Source organism: Pecten maximus, chromosome 4 (assembly GCF_902652985.1).
Source record: "Pecten maximus chromosome 4, xPecMax1.1, whole genome shotgun sequence".
In the NCBI taxonomy this organism is placed as follows: domain Eukaryota; kingdom Metazoa; phylum Mollusca; class Bivalvia; order Pectinida; family Pectinidae; genus Pecten; species Pecten maximus.
In genome coordinates, this window is record NC_047018.1 from 27,041,392 (window position 1) to 27,061,502 (window position 20,111).

The window sequence follows — 20,111 nt, forward strand, 5'->3', positions numbered from 1 at the left end:
CTTTTTAAAATACTAGATAGGCCGTTTGAATAATTACTTTTGCCCGGTCTGTTGTAGTGACAACATACGACACTAAAATACGACGATTGTTAAACCATAAATTTAACCAACGGACCAGAATATACAATACAACATGTTGTAGGTATAAATTACATTAGTATAGGAGTTTTATCGACTAAAATACTTTATTTTCTTCCTTCGTTAAACTAATGCTCAGCAAATCACAGGGGACAGTGAGAGTTCGTCACTGTCGCCTTATATCTGTCATGGCGACATGGATTTAGGATTCCCCTCTGCGAGGTATTTCTCGGTTTGTGTAGGCCATTCAATGGATGAATTTACATACAACGTTAAAGTTGAATTGTTTACACCTGTGTCGAGTGCTAGCGTTTCTCCACTGGATCTATATACCGATCGTGTACTTCAGGACATATATAACGCATGACAAGCGGAAAACAGGACTCTCTGAAATCATGTCGGTTTTAAAAGCAAATAATATTGTTTGATTATGATTGTGTATGTTCCACTTGGTTTATTTAAGAAACACGAAGACATTTGAAGTAAGTTTACATTTCATCAAATGAAATATTCCATACTGATCCCATACATTGAGAGCTTGCATGTTTACCAAATATTATCCGCCAGATTTATATTGATCTATTTTCCCTGCAGGTGATTAATACACAATGATGGCGGCAGTTGATGGTGATTCAAAATCGATACCACTCACCGGCACCAAACCGGCAACTCCTACGGGTAGAGCAGGACGTGGCAATGGCAGTCCTGTCAGGCAAGCCACCCCACCTAACAGAAACGCGTCTCGTGCTGGTAGCGGCCGTCACAATAAATCGCCAATCCAAAATGGAAATGGTGGAAAGTACAGCACGAATTCATCTGTCGAAAATGTTAAGAGCCAGAACCAGGAGGGACAGCCATATTCTCAACGGATGAGTGATATAACGGCAGATTCCGTGAAAGCAACGAAACATTCTTCAGTGTCATCGAAATTTGAGGCTGAAGAGCCTTTAGCAGACGCCAAGAACACTCGACAAACAACAGAGTACACACGTCCTATTCAGAAAGACCATGATGATAACGAAACACCAAAGAAGGTACAGGAGACATCAACAGGAAAACTCAATGGATCTACTGTTCCGGTAAAGATATCCGATCCAACACCAAGGTCAACTGTTTCTGACAACAAAAGTAAAACGTCAAAAGACGAGGACGAGGACGAGGACGAGAGTGGCGGCATCTTTCTGACGCAGTCTTTAGTGACCCCACGGCTGGCTGGTTCGGATACAGTGAGTCCTAGAACGTCTCGTGTGACTTTCAAATCTGAGAAAATGGAATTTAAAGACAAAGACACGCCCCCTGATGCTGCTAAATCGATGCAACTTGTTCCTGTTAAAGATGGCTCAGCAAAAGATGACATCGACGTCTTTGCGGTTATGGACGATATTGTGAGGTCTGTGGATTCAAAACCGAAGATAGTCTGCAGTGTTTGTGACAAGACATTTTCAAGCCCTCGTATTCTACCTTGTCTGCATTCACTTTGTTTCCCTTGTCTCGACAAAATCTTAACTGAATCGTCAGAAGGACAAACATTTCCTTGCCCTGAATGTAATGAAAACATTCCACGGGTCTCACCCGAGTTCATCAATAACGTATATCTGGAGGGAATTCTGGGAGTTGAGAACTCAAAAATGGGTGAATCAGCTTTTTGTGAGATTTGCTCTCTAAAGAACAAGAAAACACCAGCCAAGTACGAATGTCTTGATTGTGTCGACCTTTTGTGTGATGATTGTGGCAACGCCCACTTATCGACACGTGCCACGGTAGATCATCGCGTGGTGTCACTCCAGGAGATTGCCACGGGCAAATACGACGGGGAAATAAGGAAGAGGATCCGTGTTAAATGCCGCCACCATAAGGACGAACCGTTGGAGAGTTTCTGTAAGAAGTGTAACTCGATGGTGTGTCGCGAGTGTATGATCTTTGATCACCGTGGTCATGATTATGCTACCTTACATGATGCCCACAAAGCAACCGAGACTAATCTGACGAGTCTCATGGGCAGTGTCGCTAGGAAGCAACGTGAGATTTCACTGAAAAGAACGAGAGTTGATACGGCAATGTCTGACATTGACACAAAAGAGAGGACTTTAATAGATTATGTTGACGATCTCACAAAACAGATGATACAGAAGCTAAATCGCGAACGAGAGGAAATAATCGGTAAACTTCAAAGGCACATGAACGTCCAGAGAACCGAGTGTCGGGGCGAGAAAGTCAAAATTGACAAAGAGCTTGTCCGTATCAACAGTGGACTTGCATTCTGTCATCAGGTAGCGCATAACGGAAAGCCGGATGAAGTGATATTTATGGCACCTACTCTCTCCAGAAGGCTAAAGCATTTGTCACAGTCCCCAATAGCGGACCAGCCAGATGTAGCACTGGAGTTTCCCAACATCAGTTTGACGGACGAATACAAGATCACAGAAGCTGTAGATGTCTTCGAGTTCACACCAGAAAATGAAGACGTCACGTCTTCTCGAATATCCAAAGGGTTCGGTAAAACGATGACAGTGTCTTTTCAGTTTATGGATAAAATCAACATAACAGGACCAAAAGATTACCTACCACCGAAAATCACTGGACTGGCCTGCACGGGTAATGGGAGCCTGGTGATTGCTGATGCCAGCAATTCTAATGTAAAACTCTTTTCTTCAACAGGAACCTTCGTTGACACTCTCGTCACCTGCAGGCCTGTCGCTGTGGCTGCGTGTAGTAATACCGTCTGTATCAGTGACCGCTTCACCATACAACTCATATCCACGGATAAGAAGTTCAAACGTAGGATTCCACTGGAAGGCTCCGGATCACTGTTTGCTGTGTCCGACTTTCAAATGAGGTATTTTACCTTCGTAGCTCCTCTACAACAAAAGTTCAAGGTTTACGATACAAGAGGACAGTTCAGTCATGAGTTCCCCATGCCCAGAGCTAGACGAAAGGGAATGCACCGCACTGTCATGCATATCGCTTCCAACAGTAAGGGAGAGATGTTGACGTCCGACTGGGGATCATCCTCAATCGTGCATACGAACACCGATGCCGAGATACTGCACGAGTACAAATGTGGCTCGATTGGTCGCTATAACAACGGTTGGATGCCAGGAGCGCTCTCTGTCGACGCATACGATAATGTTCTTGTGGCTGATCAGCAAAATGACCAGCTCATGATCCTGTCTCCTGACTTCAAAGTCATCCACAAGCGGAAAGTCAGGCGAGACAAACTGGAGCGTCCAATCACCATGGCAAGCGACACACATGGTCACTACTTTGTTTCGGGCAAAGGCAACTTTGTCAATGTCTACATGTGCAAGTATGGATAAACCGAAATATAGTGTGTGAAACTTTAAATCGAGGGACATCAGCGTAAACTTTACATATTTGGATTAAGTCGAAAATTTCCCTTATCATGGAAACTACTTTATAATACCTATATGATATATAGTTATTGATCAACATGCACAATATAGATTACAACGATGAATCGAATGACAATGGATTATTCTGTGGCAGAATTTACGCAACTAGTTTACGTTTCTATTTAATCACGCTAGGGATTAGGTGTTATTAAAATACCGTCGTGTCTCGGCCGTGTAGCCCTATATCCAGTCACGAGACAAGCGATGTTGTACTGGCGAGATACTGTCGTTTGGTATTATATGAAAGAATAGCCGGTCTCACTAACATACGCCTACCTCCTGTCTCGTGTGTACGGCACTCAACACTTACATCTATCATTGTACATATTGTTAGATATTTATTAGCATTTCTTGAGAAAATCACTTATTGTTAACTTCCATTTGTCTGAAAGAACTGCTTTGACTATTTATTTCACGTAGAACTCAATTGCATATATACAGGGATTTTCTTATATCTAGCATTGTTAGTTTCGCAATTTAGATGACAAACAGTTTTTGTGAGGAATTAGATAATTTATTTTGCCTATTTATTATTAAATAATTACTTATTTACTACAACAGGTCTTATTGTACATCTTTACTTTATGAAAACTAAGTTTCATGTACACGCTGGTATTTGCCTGACTAATGATTCCATATGTTGTTGATTGCGGCCTTTATAACGCACGAAGAGTATCGCTGTTTCTTTAGTAATACAAAACAGAAAATCAGTACGTGTCCTTGGTTTCTGATTCTTGTATTATAATACTTCGTAAAAGATCAACTCGACATCCATTGAATGGTTTATAGACTATATAATTCGATAGAAACGACAGCACCCTTTAAGAAGTATACGACTCTATAGGTGTGGCATAAAGCACAGGTGTCAAAAGGTATATATTAATTGTCGGTATTATACTCTCAATAATGAAACAGGTTTTCTTGTTCGTTTAGCTAAAATTCTACACATCGTAAGTCATTGATGGATATTTTTTCCTTGAGCGTAAAGACATCCAATTCTGTCTCTTCTTGATAAATGGTGTGGTTCTGGTAAAAGGAGAGGAATCCATATTATTCCGTGGGGTGTAAACCATTGTCATCTATCAAAGCCAGCATTCTGCCTATAGACCCTGTTGATACATATAGATTAGCATTCCGTACACTTTATTCATCCACCTAGGTTATCATTCAATAAACCGTATTTATCCATCTAGGTTAGCATTCAATAAACCGTATTTATCCATCTAGGTTAGCATTCAATAAACCGCATTTATCCATCTAGGTTAGCATTCAATAAACCGTATTTATCCACCTAGGTAAGCATTCAATAAACCGTATTTATCCACCTAGGTTAGCATTCAATAAACCGTATTTATCCATCTAGGTTAACATTCAATAAACCGTATTTATCCATCTAGGTTAGCATTCAATAAACCGTATCTATCCATCTAGGTTAGCATTCAATAAACCGTATTTAACCATCTAGGTTAGCATTCAATAAACCGTATTTATCCACCTAGGTAAGCATTCAATAAACCGTATTTATCCACCTAGGTTAGCATTCAATAAACCGTATTTATCCATCTAGGTTAACATTCAATAAACCGTATTTATCCATCTAGGTTAGCATTCAATAAACCGTATTTATCCATCTAGGTTAGCATTCAATAAACCGTATCTATCCATCTAGGTTAGCATTCAATAAACCGTATTTATCCATCAAAGTCAGCACTCCACAAACATTGGTTATCTATCCATGTTAATACTCTACAAACCATGGTTATCTATCTATGTTAACACTCTACAAACCATGGTTATCTATCCATGTTAATACTCTACAAACCATGGTTATCTATCCATGTTAATACTCTACAAACCATGGTTATCTATCCATGTTAATACTCTACAAACATTGGTTATCTATCTATGTTAACACTCTACAAACCATGGTTATCAATCTATGTTAACACTCTACAAACATTGGTTATCTATCTATGTTAACACTCCACAAACCATGGTTATCAATCTATGTTAACACTCCACAAACCATGATTATCTATCTATGTTAACACTCTACAAACATTCGTTATCTACCTATGTTAACACTCCACAAACCATGATTATCTATCTATGTTAACACTCCACAAACCATGGTTATCAATCTATGTTAACACTCTATAAACCATGGTTATCTATCTATGTTAACACTCTACAAACATTGGTTATCCATCCATGTTAACACTCCACAAATATTGGCTATCTATCTATGTTAACACTCCACAAACCATGGCTATCTATCTATGTTAACACTCCACAAACCATGGTTATCTATCCATGTTAACACTCCACAAACATTGGTTATCTATATATTTTAACACTCTACAAACATTGGTTATCTATCTATGTTAACACCCTACAAACATTGACCATCCATCAAAGTTGTTGCTGTACATACTATAGTTATCCATCTAGGTTAGCATTCTATAAACTGTAGTTATCCATCTAGGTTAGCATTCTATAAACTGTAGTTATCCATCTAGGTTAGCATTCTATAAACCGTGGTTGGTTGTCCATCTAGGTTATCATTCTATAAACTATGGTTGGTTTTCCATCTAGGTTAGCATTCTATAAACTGTAGTTATCCATCTAGGTTAGCATTATGTAAACTATGTTTATCAATATCTAGGTTAGCATTCTATAAACTGTAGTTATCCATCTAGGTTAGCATTCTATAAACTATGGTTGGTTATCCATCTAGGTTAGCATTATGTAAACTATGTTTATCAATATCTAGGTTAGCATTCTATAAACTGTGGTTGGTTGTCCATCTAGGTTAGCATTGTATAAACTAAAGTTATCCATCTAGGTTAGCATTGTATAAACTTAGGTTATCCATCTAGGTTAGCATTATGTAAACTATGTTTATCAATATCTAGGTTAGCATTCTATAAACTGTGGTTGGTTGTCCATCTAGGTTAGCATTCTATAAACTGTAGTTGTCCATCTAGGTTAGCATTCTATAAACTTAGGTTATCCATCTAGGTTAGCATTCTATAAACTTTGGTTATTCATTTTGGTTAACAAGAAATACAAACCATGGTAATCCATCTGGGTTAACACACAACGAACCAAATGGTTATCCATCAATCAATAAAACGAAAACTAGATTTTAACAACAGGTTTACATAGGGACTCTTAAATTCTGCTTCATCAACGCTTTGTAAATCTAGGTCAAATCCTGGTAACATAAAGATCTCAAGATGAAAACCAAGGTGATGACAACAGAAACATTTGCATTCAAAGAATATCATGGGTTATCACGTTGGAGACCTTCGGTTTGTCGGGAAAATCAACAGGAATGGCCCTTTCTTGTTCTTGAACATTACCACAATAAATTGCTGAATATTCTATAAATATATGTTTCATCAGTTAGCATCTAATTATGAGTCGAGTATACCAGATGCATTTTCCAATGCTTGTCACAATAGAAAGACACCACCACAACTTCACTGCTATTGGGAGGAACAAAGTCTCAGTGTACCTTAAATTTATAATGGTGAATTGAAGTGTCTCGAAACTTGAAGAATCCTGTATATTTCAGATAAGATTAAAATGCGTGGCAATACTTGGCGACTTTGACGTAATGCTCTGTGATAATATTCGGTGAACAGCATCAACAGCCCTTCACAATTCTGAGGATGTCAAAGATTGTATTTTGGGATCTTGAGATAACTACATGTTATAATCATATAATTACATATACTTGTATGTACTTATGTTACAATTCATAGGAATGTGACAAACATCAGAGGACTCGTTACCAAACACAGAGTTTATAATTCCCCACTCTGCACATTGTGGAAACATTCCCAACAGGTTTTAGTTGTGTTCCTTGGTTAAACTATTAAATTTTTAAACCCAGAGAAACCTTAAAGTTATTGATAATCTGCACATCCTCAAAATGCTATATTATGTCTTTTTAAAAATTTTGCAAAAAAGATGGCTAACTTCACATAATTTTTGAATGGAAAATTCATAGTGGAATGTTATGGCACATCTTTGAAAAACAAAAACAACCAATAGAAAAAAAAATTAAAAACTTTTTTGGAATATCTTGGAAAATAGGTTCTTCCCTTGACCCCTTCATTGTGTTCATGTTCATTGTCACTGACAAATGAATAATCTTCATGTAATTGCAAAGTTGAAGTTTCTGATTAATTTATAATATTTCAACAAGTCAAGAGAGTGTGTATAGTTTGTTTATGGATGGTAGTGTACTTACAGAAATGTTTCATGGGGAAGTATGGTAGTGTGATTATCAGACATAAAAACACCTAAGTAAAAGCCCTACAAACAACACAACAAAAACAGGGAATTTTCAGCAATTTTATTGCTATAATTAGAACAATGACAATGGAATTACCTAATTGCTGTCAAATCAAAATGAATGTAAAATAATGCACCAAATAAACAATAACAGATATTTCACAAAAAAGAAAAGAAAAAAAAAGATACAAAATGTTCCTCTTATTCCAGTATTTCACTTACTAACCATTCTGAATTATGTATACTTGCTCTGCATTAAAGAGCATATCAGAATTATACCCAGTAATTGTCCTAAAGACAGAAAATGATTTTAACACAAGTAGGAGTTTCTCGGATAAAATGGTTACCAAAGGACATATATTATCTTCAGCTTCTGATCTCTATGGAAACGTGATGATAGGGAACAGTATTGCCTGTGATTGGACAACAGAAACACAAGTAGCTATATATAAAAATTATTAGCAGCTGATTAATACTTGTCAGCTTAAGGCTGTAAGGCTATATTAGTGGATGTTAAACCAGTGAAATAAATACTGACATATTTGATGGTTATGGTGATGACAATACATAATACACTGGTCACCAGGGACCCGTTTGTTTCTGTGGACAAATCACTTTGTCTTTTTTCCACGGACTTGTTTGTTTATGTGGACAAATCACTTTGTCTTTTTTAAAGTAACACAGCAAGCATTACTCTTGATTGACCTGCAGATGTTAATACGGGCCTTGAAAGTCTTTGTCAAGGCTCATCTAAATGTAAACCAACAACTCTGGTCCACTCGTTCAAACAATTCGGATCTCAATAAACTAAAAAGACCCTAGAGTACTGTGTGGTATATTATTTGAAAACATAATTTCACATAGTTCCTTAAATGTCTCATTCTCTTCTTTATCTTTATAGACATGTCAAAAACATTTTTAATTTTTTTTTTTTTTAATTTTTGGTTGTTTTCCTTTTACAACTCAGTTAAGCAACTATTATGGTAAAATGTGGCATTTGTATAAAAAAATAATTGGCTGAGAAATCACTGCCAAACAGAGTCCATCCAGAAGACATGGAATTAACCAGTACACATATATATAGCATTATTAGAATAATTTCTGAAAACCATTTAAACCAACATGACTCAATAAGTCTCATTATTTAGTATTTTCACATTATAACAATGACTTAGTTAATTTTGATTAACAAACTATTGGCAGCATTTCTGAAGGCCTCCTCCAGTGATATTTCACTGTATAAATAGTTTTCTACTATTCTAGTTGTGTTGGTAAAATAGTGTAAATGAAAATACTTGCTCAATACATCCTTCAAAAGAACAAAGAAATTAAAGACATAAGAATTAAAAATGTCCACAATAGTATCCATCCTTTCTTTTGATCTTACACTGGAACAGATATTACATACCAGCTCTACAAACTTTGGTGGGGTTTTCAAGATCCCACTATGTTACATATATAAACAACTGGTAAAACTGGAGACTAATATTCTGTCTCTAGTAATAATGTGTTAGAAAAGGAATGCTACTTATAATACAATAAAAGCAAAAGTCATTTATGTTAGCCTTGCTATAAATGTACAAAAGCACCACATCAATTAAAACAATAACACAAAATATTCTCATCTCCAAGGAAGAAAAAGAAAACTCACACTAGTGCATGATTTGGCGAAAGAGCCGCATTGTTATCTTTGGTCCCTTAGTCATTGGTATGACTGCTAGTATTTAAAATACTTATTAAAATTTATCTTGAATAAAATGACGAATTACTGACCTAGCCAGATTGAATCGTCTCCCTTCTGGTAAAAAAAAAAAAAAAAAAAACGGAAGAAAAACAGAATTGTCTCCCCTCTTGTAAAAGCATAGAACCATTAATAGAGCTTGTACTTTTGAAAGAAATGAATGCTGCCTTATTTTCATTATCTTTATTGACATTTTGTTGTTAAAAGTGTTATTAATGACATTTTATATATAACACTATTATATATAACACTAGTCATGTTGAGATTAAATTTGAATTGATTTATTTAGATCTCTTTCAACAATAAAGAAAATTAAAATATTCAATTTCTACAATTTCTTTTCCTTCTAGAATATTGGATATAACATATAAGCAAAAATTCTCCACTCTTACTACCCTCAATGAATCATTCACTACCGATTTCCATGCAAAATTAAAAAAGGTGACAATATTAGTAAGTGTACATTGCGTACATGGATCTATCAAACGACAAAAGTAATGCTTACAAAACGGACGAGAAAAACAACAGACCTTTATAATACATAGAAGGCGACACATGTAAACAAGTTGTAACACTTGAACAGAGACCTATAAAACTCTCCATTATAGGTCTCTCTGACTAAACTCTCCTCATCTCACCTCTCTTGAACTCTCTTCAATATCATCTTACTTACAGCAATACAAAGAAATGTTTCAGCATTTCTACAGTGGTAACCCATAATCTCTATAATTAACTGCTTCCAAGGAATAATGTAACTTTTAAAAGTGACAATACCGGTTTAAAAAATTCAAAACATAATATATTCTGAAATAATGAAAGTGTCCAGCATACAGTTATCTGCAGTCTCGTAAACAAAATCTGTCATTATCAAAACAAATTTCAAATACTATCTAATAAAACAGAACACTTTCAAAATATTGCTATTTGACAAAAAAATCTGAATTTGTATAAATATGATTATAGTTTTTAATTTCAATTCATTATTTCTGAACATTTTGTATGCTTTTTGTTTAACAAAATTGTTTACAAGCTAATCTGTACTTCAAAGCAAAGTGAATCAAAGTAAACACATTTTTATCATACAGTTTATGAATATAAACCCCATCCTTTACAATTCACAAGAAATGTAAGAGAATACTGGAAATCTATTTTTCACCTTGAAAATGAATCAGATTACAGGAAATGTAAAATAAAATTTAACATATTTTGCATATACATGTATATCAGGGGAATCTAAATTCAAAGAGTGAACATAACTACATTTTTTACTTCAAATCTTTGAACTAGTTTATAGTAACCATCCATAAGAATTCATATTTGAAGTTAAGAGAAAAAAAAACAACAAACAAACAAAACAAAAAAAACATCCAAATTCTAATGCTACATTCTACAATAGTCTGACAGCCTATATAAAAGCAATCAGATTTTGTTCAGACAATTTGTTAACTTAATAATAAATAAGGCAAAATCTTTATCAAAATTCCCAAAGGAAGTTAAAACAAGGAAATTCATTAATATGAACAATTATATTTATGTTAATATATGAAGACAGAATGAATTACATCAAACCATAAAAGTCTTGTAATTTATCAATTTGTCAAGTAGGAAGTATAGTAGATAATTCAAAAGTTCAACTCCCATATCTTAGACGAAAATAATACACTACCAGGTATGCTCCTAAACTAAGTTAACAAATCTGCCTCTATGGTCTACCGTTAGAGAAGCATACATATACTCTTCACTAAAGTAAAGGAGTTCCTACTCTTTTAATTTGTAAACAAGCTAACTGGAGCTGTACCTAACCAAATAACAAGCTACCTGCCCTTTGATAAATAAGCACAATACATGTATTGTAATGCAAAAGTTAATTTCGTGTGTTGAAAACGTTTATGGTTTGAGTGTAGAAGATTATCATATAATAAGACATTCTACATACATCTATTTTTTGTGTTAAAGATATTTTTCACTTTTGGAAAATAATGTTCTAGAATATCTCTTTGACTGTTCTGCTTTTATTGTGTCAATTTAAGGAAGTTAACAGGATTTGCACGTTTCTTCATTCCAGACGTGTAATTTCCAAGAATTTCAAATCTATAAATAAACCCTATTTTCATAGACAGCCACATGTGGATTTCAAATGTCTACAAAACAATAATTCTAATTGTTTAAATTAAATTGAATATAAATGTACCAAACCTATACATAACCCTCCAATATGCTATAATTGTACAAATATAGTCAAACCTCACTATCTCCCAAGTTAATGGAGTCACGAAAAAACTTCCGATATATCCCAAGAGTTCAAAGAAACCAAGTATATTTTACAATAAATATTTTATTGTTGGAACTGAATGCTTAACTCAAGTTAAACAGGGTCTTTCGAGTTGTCAAAATTCCAGATAATGAGGTTTGACCATATATTGTACACATGTATCCTCATGACATTAACACGTGTGTGGGTCAATCATTCTGTACAAAACATATCCAATAAATTTACTGATCACATACCTGGTATGTACCAGACATTATCAATACATGAAGGTTACAATTCTTGTCATTTATCATACTACTTATTGATCTGATAAGCACACTGCACTTTACAAAACCTTTTACAAGGATAAGCCTTCATGTGAAAATCAGGTTTGAAGAGAAACATTTTCTAACAATAACGTTTTATATTGTTTCTCTGGATTGCATTAGCAGATCAGAGAGATATGCAACCTTTTACATGCTTTAGCCCACCAAGTGACCTATGCTCTTTCCCCCCAAAAGGTAGTGGTACTCTTATAGAGGCAGATGCACTTATAAGGTCTAGTATGGCTATTCACATTGAAAACCAAAGAAGCATGATGCATTTGGATTCAAAATAATCAGGATACATTCAAAAACATTCAACTCAAAGCTATATGCTACTCCTAATGTTATCACCTCAAAAGTGTTCTATTATGTGAAAACTTTACTTGGAGTTTGAACTTGTTAACATATTAGATATATGTACTGATAAAACTCGAGAAATTCTGAATTGTATCTTTTCAAAGGGAGATAATTCTAAACAATATGCACAATTTGTAATGTAGCATATATCCTTAAGTGAAGGCATGTGTATATCCATGATGTCTGGTACAAGTAAGTTCTTGTTTCTTCAGCTGGTTTCCTTAACAGATATGCTGGCCCATTGACACATTATCATGATTCCAACTTGTCGCCAAGTTCAGAACCTGGATTCCAATAGATCAACCTCTCAGTTTATAAACTGTTTAGAACAAATGTATCTAATAGTTGACTGTCCTCTAGATTTCAGAAACAGTCACTACATCTACACATGATCTGTCAATGTTGGTAAGAACTGACCACTTAGTAGGTAAACTTGTACACGTGTAGAAACTGATCACTGCCTGTGATGAATAACTGTCCGGATCTGTTCCCTGTTACACTAAGTGGCTTTTGAATGGCTGGCAAAGTAGACCATTCCTGAAGAAATTTGGCCTCACTATTTAACAACAGCAGACGGTTACCTTGGTGATCCAGGACAAATACAGTGTTGGCTGTTCTGTCGTAAAACAAACCAGTCGGCAGGAAACCATTCTGTTTGTCACCCTCACGATAAATGTCTGGAATACATAAAAACATACATGCTTGCAAAATGTTCTACAAATTAAAAAGTAAACAGTCTCTACACAATATGTATCTGAACAACATACACTGCCACCCATTAGTTATTGTACACTTTGCAGACAATATTTTGAAATTCAGTAAATATGATATTGTGTATTGTAGTTTTGGCCGGATAACTTCTAATCATAATGTTTTCATAGTCTATAAATAATCAATGCAGTTATTGATGATCTACAAACCTCAAAATGCAACATCTTTTGCAATACCATATTATGTGTGTTTAAAAAATTTGGTTAAATTGGGAGCATAATTACTTTCATAGAAAAGCAAAATTTTGAAGGGGTAATTCGTGAGGTATATATAATGTTATTGAAAGTTTTTTTTATGCACTTTCAATATATATTAAATATCTTAAAAAAATACAATAGTTCCCTCCCTTGACCCTGCCTGAAAGAATTTAAGTTTGCTGCTGGCATATAAATCATTTCCATGAAACTGCAAGGTTATGATGCGAAAATAAATCCCACTTGAAATATAAGTGATTTTCAGTACATGTATACCATACTTACTGGTGATGATGCCAGAACTGTCCATGAACACCACACTGCTCTGCTGCCAATCACTGTAAACAATTGTCTGGCTCCCTGCACTGTTGGTCAGACTCATTACGTTGCTCTTAAAACGTTTCTTGTTGGAATGTCTTGGTTGGATTTTATTGGTTGGAGCCCAATATTTCTCCTTCTTAGACCAGTTGTACTCGCATATGTTTTGTCCATTACCAATTAGGAGCTGTGTTATGCTCCCAGTTGACAATGGATGTGGTACAGCATCAAGGTCGAAGGTCACCTCTCCCCTTTCTTTGTTTCCCAGATCGAGGAAACCAAGTGTGTTTTCGCTGCACCATATCAATTTGCCAGCACAGTAGGCCAGGCTGACAGGCTGGAAGGCAGGATGCTCCTCCAAAAACTCTCCAGAGGTGGCAAACATTTTGATCTTGTTATTACTGCTATCGGCGACTGCAACCTTCTCTGTTCCAATACAAAGTGTGGCTGTAACATTGGGTTGAAATTTGTCGGACCGTAGGTAAAGATCAATTCGCCAGAGTGGGGACAGACTAGGAACGCGTATCGGACAAGCACAGGCTCCATTCATATTTCCCATTGACATTTGTGAATTGAACTTGAAAGAGACAAATTGGTTAGGATGTCCTTGGTTCATTTTCTGCTTTTTTTCATTTTTCATTGATCGTGCCATGGCAGAATTCTGCTGCTTCTTGTTGCCCTGTTCTGGTTCCACTTTAATCTTGGGCTTCTGTTCTTGTCCTGCATTAGGCTTCTGTGAAGGATCAGTCTGATCTGCATCTTGTACTGTGCCGTTTTTGTTTTTATTTTTGTTTTTTTGCTTCTTCTTTTTCTTTCCTTCTTCATCTTGCTGTGAGTCCTCCCCTCCTGGTGTAGGTACAGTAGGGTTTTGCACTTTCTTGACTTTCTGAGGTCGTTGTTCTGGGCCCTGTACCTTTGGAGGATTATTTAAGAAAACTACAGCTTCTTTGATCTCCCTTGCCTCCTCCTTTTTGATGTGTTTGTTCTCTGCCCTCTGCTTAGCCTTAACTTTATTCTGAACTGACTGGGCATAGTCAAGTCCACGACTGACATCAATTTTCTTTGCAATCCACTGTGCCATAGTACACTGGGTAGGCATATCCTCAACCAAGTTGAAGACGTTTTTCCTGTCATAGACAATAAAGAGAGGTTCAGTTTGGGCCAATCTGAAGACCTTTGACGCCTGTGTATATGGAAGTTTACTCCAGTTGAGAGGTTCAGGGATGACTGTAGAATTCAAGGTTGTTGTCATGGCACCCATGAACAGATTTTGGTTGTCCAAAAATTCTTCATCAGTACTCTGTTGTAGAAATTTCAAACAATGTGATTTTACTTCATGAATGCGATCGACAAGTTTCTGTGCATTCCTCTTTCTCTTCTTTCCCGATTTCATTGTCAAAGTCACTTTTTTGGTAATTGATGCTATGGCCATCTCCTCTTCCTTATCTAGCCTTTGCTTCAATTCAGCTACTTCAGCTTTAACTTTAGAAATTTCCTTTTCCTGGAGTCGCTGTAAATTATTTAAAGCATCATCATTGGAAGTCAGCTCTCTTTCAGCATACTGTAACCTTTGTGTCATTCCCAGCATCCTGAACTCAAACTCTCGTTTCCTTGAACTGACTGCCTGGTTGACAGGTAGGACTTTGTGATCACTATGTTTAAGGATGACACAATCCCTACAGACAAGATTGTAGCAGTCTTCACAAAAGAAACGAACCTCTTCCTTTTCATGCTCTGGACACATCATATTTTCAATGTGCACTTTTTCCAGGGATTCTTGCCAGGACTCTTCATCTAGATCTGTAATTTTATGATCTATGGTGAATCGGGAAAACTTGTGTTTGTCAGCACATCCTTCACAGAGAAAATCTTTGCATTCAAAACAGATTTTTATTGCTGGTAGGAACAGTGCATTAAGAGCACAGATACTACACTGCTGCGTATCCTTAGCCATAGCTTTTCCTTCTGCCAGACGCTTAGACAGATGATGTACGGGAAGTGTTGGTGCCTCTTCATAAGTTTCCTCCACTTTACAGATAGGACACTTCAAAGAGGACTTCTCCTCTTTACATTGAACCAAGGTTTGGATACAATCTGTGCAGTATGTGTGTAAGCATTTCAGCAGCTTTGGATTTCTGAAGTTTCCACCACAAATCCGACATAATCTAAAAACATCTAGGCCCTCAAATGGTCCTTTCAATCCAGATTGTTGTTTAGATTCATCCCCATCTTCTTTGTTCTTTTTCCTTTTCTTCTTCTTCAATTCATCTTTAGAACAAGTAGCACTGTCTGGGCCTGCCTCTAGATTTAACACTGCTCCAAAAAGTTTTCCTTCCTCGGTAGCGTCTCCCTTTACATCCTCCTCAGCTGAGGAGTCAGTCCCTGACAGCTCTTGGCTGCCATCACTGTCGTCCCCCTCTATCTTATCATCTTCATTCTCCTTGTCTTTCTCTGGGCCAAAGGAATGAGGTGATAAGGTAGCCTCTGACCCTGGGTCACCATGAGCCTGGATGCCATCCTTATCCATGCCCATTGGTTCAGACAGGTGGGCTGTTCCCCCTTCTGTTTTAATGCCAAGGTCTGAGGAATTCGGATCCATCATCATAAACACACGTTGCTTTAATTTCTGTAAAATCAAGAGACAGCCTATCATTAATAGGACTATTATTCTTCAAACATACAACCAAAATTATATATTCTGATAAAGGTTTGACAAGAATTTATGGATTAAACATGAAAAAGTGAAAGGCATACTGCAAAACATGTCTAGTCTGGTCTGGTTTTCTAGTCCCAATACTGGTCTGATCCAGACCAAACTAGACCATACCATGTTTTATAGTATGCCTTGGAACATGTTGCCCTTTTATGTTCAAGTCTGGAAAGTTTACCGTATCTGAATAGTCCATAACACAAATACCTGGCACATGTTTAACAATTAAGAGTATGAACCAGGTGAACAGATACACTGGAAATATCAAATCAAAAATAATATTTAAATGGAAAAAATAGAGATATTTATGAAATCATAATTATGACTGACAATGTATTTTGATCCGACTGTCAAAGGATTGTAACTCTTGTACATATTGTATGTATGTGGTCAGAATGTATCTCTACAGTATCTGTATGATATCATTTTGTTTTTTCATATTTTTGAATACATTATCTCAGACTGTAAAATACACTGTAACAATTATTTGTGCCCTTCTCAATGACTTGTAACCTTTGACCTGTGCCCCTCTCAACGACCTGTAATCTTTGACCTGTCCCCTTCTCACTGACTTGAAACCTTTGACCTTTCCCCTCTCACTGACTTGAAACCTTTGACCTGTCCTCTCAATGACCTGTAATCTTTGACCTGTCCACTTTTCAATGACTTGTAATTTAACCTTTCCCTGTAAAGTAACACTTACCTGTACCGTTCCTCTCAAAGACTTGTAGCCTTTGACCTCTCCACCTCTCAATGACTTGTAACCTTTGACATGTCCCCTTCTCAATGACATGTAACCTTTGACCTCTCCTCCTCTCAATGACCTGTAATCTTTGACCTGTCCCCTTCTCAATGACTTGCAACCTTTGACCTGTCCTCCTCTCAATGACCTGTAATCTTTGACCTGTCCACTTTTCAATGACTTGTAATTTAACCATTCCCTGTAAAGTAACACTTACCTGTACCCCTCTCAATGACTTGTAGCCTTTGACCTCTCCACCTCTCAATGACTTGTAGCCTTTGACCTGTCCTCCTCTAAATGACTTGTAACCTTTGCCCTGTCCTCCTCTCAATGACATGTAATCTTTGACCTGTCCCTGTAAAGTAACACTTACCTATATCCCTCTCAATGACTTGTAACCTTTGACCTGTTGCCCCCAAATTCAACTTGGCTGGTTAGTCAATGGAGTGAATCTGAAACTTAAATGAAGTATCACTGTTACTCTAACAAAATCAAACTGGTGTTAACCACATCTTATCTTATACATCAATAGACAAGACACAATACAAATCACTTGTAACAGGAGTGTGTTGGGTCCAGTTTGTGTATATATGTACATGTCAAACTGCACCAGACTTCACTGTGGACCAAAATTCATTATTTACAATATAGATATTTACAACATAAAACACATAGAAACAGACAACAACATTGTCCTAGCTATAGAATACATGCCCCGACACCCCCAACCCCTCCAACTACGACCTAACTATAGCCACCTTCTATTTTCCAAACATTTGACAATACAAAACTAAAGGACCAATCACAACATAGGATTCACAGAAATGCTGAGGTACAGCCAACACTGACGAAAAAGCATTAAGAGACCACAAGCAATGCAACTGCAAGACAAAAACCTTGACCAAGGATCGGACAGAGAAAAACAAAGGTCAGTGTACATGTGACACAAGTACACATAATAGATTATACACAACATATAGGTTATGGAATTAATAGTAAATTTATCCCTTAAATCTTAAATATCAAATTTATCCATATATGTAAGGTAGCTAGGTGTTATGTCACTTCCGATTTTATTGTATTTGCACCAGATTCTTAGCGACACCAAACAGTGTCGGATAATTCCATGTTTTCATATAGTAGTGCGCTCTAGCCCTACACCAGACCTGGTGTCAGGGCCAGAGGAAACTCGGGGCTATGGCTCAAGTGGTCTACCCGTTTGGACCGCAAAAACGAAAATGGCCCTAAATTCATCCAAAATATTGTCTGAAAGTTGACCCATAAACAAACTAGGGCTGTCACAGGTACAAATGTTTTGCCCCGGGTACTCGGGGTCTTTACAACCCGACCCGTACCGGTTACCCATTGGCTGTAGACTTGTATAAGTTGTAGCCCTGTACGGACGTTTAGAACTAGAACAGGAGAGGCCTTCGATATTATGAACATGGATTTGTTAGTGTTAAATGAATACTTTGAGTAGTTCTGACTTCTTAGTATAACATTACTGATGAAGTCATGATATGTATTGATGAAAAGACATCGTATTGAGTCGCACTTCAATCAAGGAAGCCATGTTGTTTGGTTGACATATGTGCAGTTTGTTTTGCGCATGACCGGAAACACAGCTCTACCGTAATAGCTCAGGTAAAGAGAACACACGAAAACGACATGACGAAAGTGAGCAGTTTTATACTATAACTATCATTATCGTCCATTACTTGTGCGAGGCTTGTGTATGGTTATTACAGTAAATGTTTATTTGGTGTCAATTCGAGGTTTCTCTCATGTGTGTGTTTTGCCTTACGTAATTTGGGGAGTTCCGAGTGTTACAAGAAAAATCTGTGTTGAGGCAGCACGTTTCGCGCCCCTGAGAAAGTGTCAACAGACGATGCAACAATGTAACTCTTCATACAGGAGACATGTTTACAGAGCACTAAAACAATGTTTAAGTATCTATATGCGATGACTCAAGTGTGTCAAAGCTATACAGTGTTTTTTTTAAATATATGTGTATAACGGTGAACTATAGTAGTTATTACTATGTTAGTACAAAGTTTCCGGGTTCGGGTACACAATTTCAAACCCGGGTTGGGATCAAAACCGACCTGTGACGGGTCACCCGGGTACTCGTTACAGCCCTAGCACAACTTGAAATTTCCAATTCTAATATTTTATGCATTCTAAATGCACACCCGTGGACATTTCCAAGTTTTTGTTTAGAGACATTCTGACTTTCAGCTGTGCCAGAAATCCATAAGCAAATTGTAGTTTAATAGATAACGGGAACCCTTCCAAATGACCAAATATCGAACCCATCACATTTCAACATAATACAATGATGCATTGACATATATCAACGAGACACATATACGAAAAACATATAATCAAAATGTTGGAGTTTGGTAAACAAGTATTGTCTACTTTCACTTTCAGTGCAAGTAAACACAATGCATTGATAATTCAATATAACGTTATGTTACCTACGACAAGCCGTTTTTCTGAAGTGACAAGTCTGTTCATATGAAAATAACTTGATATTTTTTGAAGAACAGACTCTGATTTTTACACTCAAATGTTTTAGCATCATTAAAGATAGTCCTGAGTACCTTCACGCGTAGAAAAATTGCTCCAAAACAAACGTGGTTATCACTGAAGAACCGGAACCCACTGAGAAGGAAGCAGGATAACCGGAAGTTGTAAGCTTATTATCGGAAATGATAATTTTGGATCTGGATAAAGGAACTAATACTGTTCCAATTACATAAATAAAACATGATATCGCAAATAAAAACTTAATCAACTAGTCATCAAAATCACAAATAAGATCTGGTTATATTAGGCCTAATGGAAAGATCAACTTATCCGCTAGGGGCCGCGCTGCACTCTCTAGGAGGAAAAAACCCGA

The 20,111-nt window shown here is 36.6% G+C and overlaps 2 protein-coding genes across 6 annotated transcripts in view; one reads left to right on the top strand and one right to left on the bottom strand.

Annotated features, from left to right (window-relative positions):
• Positions 1 to 7,965, top strand: part of LOC117325667 (tripartite motif-containing protein 2-like) — an 8,249-nt gene extending 284 nt beyond the window's left edge. Inside the window, exon 2 of the mRNA XM_033882075.1 lies at positions 673 to 7,965. Within this exon, the coding sequence (XP_033737966.1) occupies positions 687 to 3,395 (2,709 nt within the window). The 5' untranslated portion in view covers positions 673 to 686 and the 3' untranslated portion in view covers positions 3,396 to 7,965. The remainder of the gene's footprint in view (positions 1 to 672) is intronic.
• Positions 7,843 to 20,040, bottom strand: LOC117325666 (E3 ubiquitin-protein ligase TRIM56-like). Of its 5 annotated transcripts, none has more exons than XM_033882071.1 (5): positions 19,813 to 20,040; positions 17,490 to 17,664; positions 17,168 to 17,456; positions 13,722 to 16,380; positions 7,843 to 13,148 (listed from the first exon to the last, which is right to left on the bottom strand). In XM_033882071.1, the coding sequence occupies exons 3-5, from the start codon at positions 17,255 to 17,257 to the stop codon at positions 12,892 to 12,894; spliced, it is 3,006 nt and encodes a 1,001-aa protein (XP_033737962.1). In that variant the 5' UTR covers positions 17,258 to 17,456; positions 17,490 to 17,664; positions 19,813 to 20,040; the 3' UTR covers positions 7,843 to 12,891. The 5 variants fall into 5 exon arrangements, with proteins under 5 accessions (XP_033737962.1, XP_033737961.1, XP_033737964.1 ...); XM_033882070.1 differs by having other exon boundaries at positions 17,168 to 17,431; positions 17,465 to 17,664; XM_033882073.1 differs by lacking the exon at positions 17,168 to 17,456 and having other exon boundaries at positions 17,580 to 17,658.
• Between the last annotated feature and the right edge of the window lie 71 nt (positions 20,041 to 20,111).